Raw genomic sequence first — 7,172 nt, 5'->3', positions numbered from 1 at the left:
TTTGGCTGAAACAGGGTTAAATTGTCAGCACTGCATGGAGTTGAGCTCAGCACGAGGTAGAAAATTTGCCATACAATTGTGTGTCTGATATAACAAATATATCGTATAAAGACTCGGAGGACACTTCAACTCACTTAACGAGACTCGTTTCAGCTCAGGGTTGAAAAAGTGACCTTCCTGTAGCTCTATTAAGCAGTCCAATAATTATTAACAAACCAATAAGAATCCAGAATAAAACTGAAGCACGGGTCTTATTACGAACATAAACTAAAAATAGGAGGCTAGTACTCATATTTTACCATTACTTTGTGATGGTTATTGAAACTTGATCATCTAAACAATAAATATAAAGAGTTAGATAATGGATTGTTTTCATCTCTTGGTGTTATTATTGGTATGGCAGATTTCAAGTATTGATATGTCTAAAGTGAACAAGGCAAGATATATTGGATGTATTGTTTTAAGAAACTATAATGAAAACAAAGCATTTTTGATTTAGTAGCTGCGTCTTATTTGTGGGAATTGTTTTTCTTTGTAATCATGTTCAAGTAACAAAGATAAATTAACTTTTTTATAAATATATGTTTTCAATTGTCAAATACTCGCTCAAAGAAGTTTAATTTCTACTAAAGTAAGACGTTCATAGTAGAAATTCCCACGTAAAAACTCTTTTTTTAAACCTCTGTTCAGGCATATTTTTACATGTCTCGACATGTTTTGGCGGTTTATTTGTCATGTTTTATCGGATCAATGATTAATGGCGTCAAACCAAAAACGTAGACACGACACCAAAAATTTGTAGCGTAATCAAGTTTTAAAAACTTCATACACTTGCTATTTATTATGTTATGGTAAATTGGTATTAATAAGAAAGTCCAAACATATTGAATATTTGGTTTAATTTTAAGGACAAGTTTGTTATTAACTATAGTGTTCTAAATAACGTAAAAACAAGATGACATGACGAAGAATATAAGAATACATGCAAATTACTGAGCAAAAATCTTCACTAAATATTATACAAACTATTTTTTCCACTCTGAAGTGTAAAAACTGCGTAAAAAACAAGTGAGTGGTATCACAGAATATTATTACAAAAGTGAGAAATTTCTATGGAAAAAATCTTCATTCAAAAGAGCTCTTAGTACCTAAAAATAAGTATAAAAAAGAAGTAGGCCTACAACTTATAATGTATCATCTATTTCCACATATTGATTTATGATTTAGTGTGTATAGTTCAAGTAACCATATGTAAACTTACATGCTGTACTACTAATTGTAAAACCAAAGAAGTTAAATAATTTATTTCCTGTTGTTAAGGACAATTATTCAACCAGCTGCTGTGGAACAACAGGCATCCCAGGTGTCCCCGGTGTACCTGGTGCTCCAGGAAGAGACGGGGTAAAAGGAGATGCTAGATCACCAGGAGAAAAGGGAAATCCTGGAAAATGTAATTTAAAATTTACTAAAGGTGAGAAGGGAGATCCTGGAAGTTCCGGGTTACAAGGTATGAAAGGTGAAAAAGGAGAATCTAACGCTCATGCAAACGATGAAATATTTTTGTCTACATGGAAGCAATGTGCTTGGCGGAGAGACGACAATAAAGATCATGGATTGATACAGGTATGATGAGCAAAACAAAATAAAAATTGTTTCATCATACTTGATTTGTTTTTTTATATAAAGAACAAAGGGAAATGTTTATTTTATTATTTGGATGAAACTTGAATAATTAAAATTTTAGTCTTAAATTTATTCGGAAAGTTTGGCGTAACTTAATGGGAAATTATCTTCCTGAATTTAATTTTAGAACTGTGTATTCACGAAAAAGTTTCACAACACTTCCCTTCAAGTGTTTTATGGAGGAACCTTGCGAATTTCAGGGTGCAATAGTTGTTGCAAACGTTGGTATTTTACTTTCAATGGAGTTGAATGTAAAAACCCTCTTCCTATTGATGGAGTTCTTTACATGGGCAATGGAAAGTCACAAAATATCCATCGACATCGTCACATTGAAGGATATTGTAACAAAATCCATAAAGGAAAAGTGCAAGTTGGATTCTGGGTTGGCAATTGTGTTAGTTATGGTAACGCAGATGCATACAGTGGATGGAAATCAGTTTCTCGTATTGTTATTAAAGAGGTTCCTCCTCCACAAGAATAATTCCTTTATTCACTTTTCTATTTAACTCTATTTTATGTTAAAGCTTCCATTTAGTTAAAAATTCATGTGTATTTTATGACAATAATTCAGTTTTGTAATTTTAACGAGTTGAGTAAGTCTATTATTTACTCCTCAATGAATAATACTATTAATGCCACATAAAACGAAAATAAGTTGATTAAAATTTTCAATTCAATCATATAGAAGATGAATTATTCTTACGATGACACACATGAATAAATACTTGTTTTAAGGAACTGTTTCACTCGGATCGTTGCTGCAAGTGAAAATCAGGCCAAATAAAAATTATTGCAATTTCAGAATCTTTTCTTTTTAGTACATGGAGTAAAGAGAGACGCAGTATCAGCAAAATAAGAGACGCTGCGAAACCAGGAAGTTCTGGTTTTAAGGGAGGGAAGAATAATTATATGATGCAAACATAAACATATTTACAAAATGGAAACAATATGCTTGGAAGAAATATGACTAGAATGATAATAAATTACTTTAGTTATAACTACATAACGTATTGTGGACTATTGCGAATTTGTCAGTTTACAAGAAAGTAAGCAATTTCAGACGTACTCAAAAAATTGCTTGATTAATCTTTTGTGAAGGTTGTCAATAGCATCATTGGTAAACTCAAACTAAATGAAGATCATACATTTTGATCTAAGTTTTTTCTCATAGCATTTGGACCCCTTTAAATTTTACTTATGCCTTATTGCTTTGCAGTGTACGTCAAAATAAATAATAGCTTCTCATTTTTAAATTCAAATTGCTTTCAGAAAAGCACTATTGGTTTTTAATTTATAAAGAATATAATTTTACCAATGTATTATTCTCTAAGTTGATTAGAAATGTACGTATACGCCAAAATGTGCTGCAGTAATTTATTTTGACGTAATTAGGACCCGCCACTGAATCAACATTTCAACGAAGAACAAGGAACACATATCATCTGGGTAATGTATGATTATTAGATCGTACTTACTATTTCGCAAAACACTGATTACACGACGATTAGTGAATTTCACTTTAGTCTACATTTAGAAAAGAAGGTGTCAGTAATAAGTAAGCCTGTTGTAAATTATATGCACTTACATTGGATTTAAAACCAAAAAATTCTAGATCCGTCCCTTAATCACAACGACAAAAGATGCTCTGAAGGACTTAAACTGTTCAATGAATAAAACAAATTGCTTCTAAAAAATTATGCATTCATCTCCCTTGTTTGTTCCATGCATAGGAATTGTGGAAGATTGATAAATTGGGTTGGGGTCATGTTCATACATGCATGCTATAATCCTAAGTAAACAAGGTATTTCAAAGACCAACAAATTAACAAGCAATGATAAATCATCACAAATGATTACGTCTATATTCATTTATGTACATTTATGTACTTTATGTATGTATATTTCATTTATAGGAAGTTTGTTTATTTGATTTTCCGTAATTACAATACTCGATGCGTTAGAGCAGAACATAAATATTGATAAAAAATAAGAAGAAAATACACAAAAACTACAATTTCATCCCGACAAGCCAGTTCAACTGCCTACAATCATCTGTCATCTACCAAGCAAATGTTAAACGTAAGGACACGAACACAACTGAGACCTACATCGGACTTATAGAAAATGAATTTAAGACTTGACACAGGAACCACACTGCCTCTACCGAACTCAGTAACACATATGGACGCTAAAAGACAACAACATCGCTCACGATATCTCATGGGACATCATTACTCACAACAAATCGTACAACAGCGCCAACAAAAGATGCAACCTATGACTGAAGTAAAAAATCTTCATCACCTACCAACCACAACTATCATCACTCAACAAACGTAACGAACTTGTCTCCTTTTGTCGCCATAGACACAAGACACTTTTATCCAATTTGTAATCGTACATCTAGCTTATTATGTACTTCTACCTTAATTTTTACCCTAACTTCCTATTGTATATAAAGTTAAACCCATGCTTTTGTATTCATTTATTATTGTCCCCCGAAGAATGAAAAGTTACGAAACAGGCTATTCGGGATGAAATTGTAGTTTTTGTGTATTTCTTCTTCTTATCAGTATTTCATTTATATGTACTTAAATGTTATAAATACAATGAATAAAAAATTTCCTTGCTAACTGAAATTAGCGTATATAAGTTTCTCCGTTATGTAGAGCAACAGATATCCCAGGTGTCCCCGGTGTACCTAGTCCTCCAGGAAGAGACGGGGTAAAAACAGATGCTGGATTACCTGGAAGTTCTGGGTTACAAGGGTTGAAAGGTGAAAAAGGAGAATCTGACGCTCATGCTAACAATGAACTATTTTTATCTATATGGAAATAATGTGCTTGGCAGGAATACGACATTAAGAATAATTAATTGATGCAGGTGAGCTAGAAAGGTTCAATTATTTCTGATAATCTTTAACTTTAAGTATTTTACTTTTAGGATTTGGATAAAATTTGAATAATGAATTGTTCTTAAATGATTTGAAGAGTTTAGCAAAACTTAATAAGAAAGCTTCTTCGAAAATTTTCATGGAGTAATACATTTTAGAACAACTCTATTTTAAACGATTCCATTTGAAACAAAGACCAAAGAAACACCCAACCATTTTGACTGTTGTGTAACAGCATGATTACAGCACATCTAAAATTTTTGACAACGAATTGGGGTCTCTGATCTTGTTCAGGAACAAACAGTTATCAAATTTAAGAAGCTTGTCATATACATTACCAGAATTATACATTACAAATCATGTACACATACATTTATAATATTGAAAGTTAATAATCCAGGCATTAATGTTGTAAAATAAAAGTTTTGATTCTTAAGAAGGCTCGAAGCACCGAGTCGAAAGCTCGATAAAAATTATTTCCTAAAATCCGGAGAAACATTTATTTTACAACATACATCTATGTACATTTATAAAGTAAACACAATGAAACGCGTGTGCTGATTGGTCTAGAGCTGTGTTTGCAATAGTCTGTACAAAGCACATCTGAGTTCAACCAATCAAATCAATCATAGCAATCAGTCAGTCAATGAGAATTTGCAAATCAATCATGAATACATTTTAGAGGAAAAATTAAAGCGTTTACTTTAAATTTGCCTGTTTTGCATTGTTGTTGTTTTCTAAAAGAAATAAAAGATGTTTGCACGTACAGCCCTCGACCTTCGGTCTCGAGGTTGCACTGATCTGCTCTCGAGTTCTCCCAAAGGTCTCCTCGGTTTCCATAAACCTGTGAAACACAGTAAACATCTTTTATTTCTTAAATAAACTGCCAAATTATATACCTTACGAGAAGAAATATAGCATTTCATCCTCAACTTAGCTAATAATATGATATTTCAGTCTTTTTGAAAAGTTGCTAAAACTGAACTAAATTATATGAGCGATAGACCTGAATGAAAAAATTTAATTAAAATATTAGTTCACTGTACAGCCATTATGAAATAAAAATACGAGAAAATAAAAAAACAAATAAAACGAGAAAGCAATACATTTTATTATAAAACGGGTTTAATAATATTGTGCTGGCTTTTGGGAGAAATGTAGCAGATCATAACATATGAATTTCAATATCTTGAAAATTCCGCTAGAGTTTGGTTTCTATAGAAATGTATATTTACGAAAATATTGACAACACATCTCTTTAAGTTTTTTATAAAGGAATCTTGCAAATCTCTGGATGCACAGGTTGTTGCAAACGTTGGTATTTTACTTTCAATGGAATAGAATGCAAAAATCCTCTTCCTATTGATGGGATATTTCTCATGGAATCTGCCAGCTTAGAAAGTATCCTGCGACATCATGCATTGAAGGATATTGTAAAAACAATCTATAAAGCAAAAGTGCAAGTTGGTTTCTGAGTTGGAAATTGTCCAAATTTAGGTTACGCAAATGCACACACTGGGTGAAATACAGTTTCTCATATTGTTATTAAAGAGGTTTCTCCTCCACAAGATTAATTTCGCCTTTGTGACACTTATTCGACTCTTTTTTATATCAAAGTTTGTGTTTCTATGTATTATAAGACATGTGTATTGCAAGACATGAGGTAATTTAGTTACCTAATATTACAGAGCTAATTAGTCTACTATTTACTCGTCGCTCGCAAATAATTAAATATTTTACATTCCTTATTACAGTAAATGAATTATTCTTAAAGCGACTTACCAAATATTTATTTGCTTTGAGTAGCTGCTTCACATCGATTGCGATTGTGATCACGTTGTTGGGGCTTAAATATCTAGTTGAAATTGTAAGGTTCTGTTTTATTAAAATCTTTTTCTTCATGGTATTAGCAAGAGATAAAAACTTTACATAGAGCTCTCAAAACAAATTAAAAAGTGAAAAATTGTAAGAGTCTAATTTAATGTGACGTTTTATTTTAATTCAAGATAGCTTCAGGCAATAATGTATAGTTTTACATGCACAGGAGAATATAGTGATAAGTAATTATGTAAGAATAAGGTGTAAGATTCCAAAAGCACGAACAATAACATTGACTTTTCCAGCTAACGTATGGAAAATTCTGAACATCTCGGGTAAAAATTTGAGCCAAGAAAGAATTCCATATGGAGGCTACATATTCCTGGTTATTTTTACAGGAAACTAATTATTGGGGTCAATGAATGCAAATTAGTTTCATACATTGACGATTTGACAATGTTTCCTAGTCGTAAAGTCATTTTTGTCGATGAAGAAACGTTGGCTACGCTGCCTCAAAAAATGTTAGCTTAGCAAGCGTCGAAAAATTTACATGTGATGAAAAAATTTAATTGCTACAGAAAATAAATATTCCTGTGACTAAAAACTCTTATGTATAAAGTAAAAATTTTCCAACAATATTGCCTTGTTAAATTATTGTTTATTCGACTTTATATATATAGCTAGCTATGTACTTCTTTCTAATTTTTTGAAGATTTAAATCAGTTTTCAAGCAAATATTTTATTATTTAGTCGAATCATTGTGACGTCATTTGAATCT

General features: G+C 31.6%; 1 protein-coding gene across 1 annotated transcript; it reads left to right on the top strand.

Annotated features, from left to right (window-relative positions):
* Positions 1–299: 299 nt before the first annotated feature.
* LOC124440477 (collagen triple helix repeat-containing protein 1-like) lies at positions 300–2,360 on the top strand. Its single transcript, XM_046990869.1, has 3 exons — positions 300–436; positions 1,321–1,623; positions 1,811–2,360. The coding sequence occupies exons 1-3, from the start codon at positions 362–364 to the stop codon at positions 2,162–2,164; spliced, it is 732 nt and encodes a 243-aa protein (XP_046846825.1). The 5' UTR covers positions 300–361; the 3' UTR covers positions 2,165–2,360.
* Positions 2,361–7,172: the final 4,812 nt, after the last annotated feature.

This window comes from Xenia sp. Carnegie-2017, unplaced genomic scaffold (assembly GCF_021976095.1).
Source record: "Xenia sp. Carnegie-2017 unplaced genomic scaffold, XeniaSp_v1 HiC_scaffold_2, whole genome shotgun sequence".
NCBI lineage: Eukaryota > Metazoa > Cnidaria > Anthozoa > Malacalcyonacea > Xeniidae > Xenia > Xenia sp. Carnegie-2017.
The sequence above is the reverse complement of the archived record's forward strand: the minus strand, read 5'-3'. Positions and strand labels throughout refer to the sequence as shown.

Bases quoted from the DNA above. Each gene is read 5' to 3' on its own strand.
- LOC124440477 (XM_046990869.1), top strand. From the start codon at position 362: ATGGATTGTTTTCATCTCTTGGTGTTATTATTGGTATGGCAGATTTCA. The intron at 437-1,320 runs GCAAGATATATT...CCTGTTGTTAAG, and splicing joins ATATGTCTAAAGTGAACAAG to GACAATTATTCAACCAGCTG. The intron at 1,624-1,810 runs GTATGATGAGCA...ATTTAATTTTAG, and splicing joins AAGATCATGGATTGATACAG to AACTGTGTATTCACGAAAAA.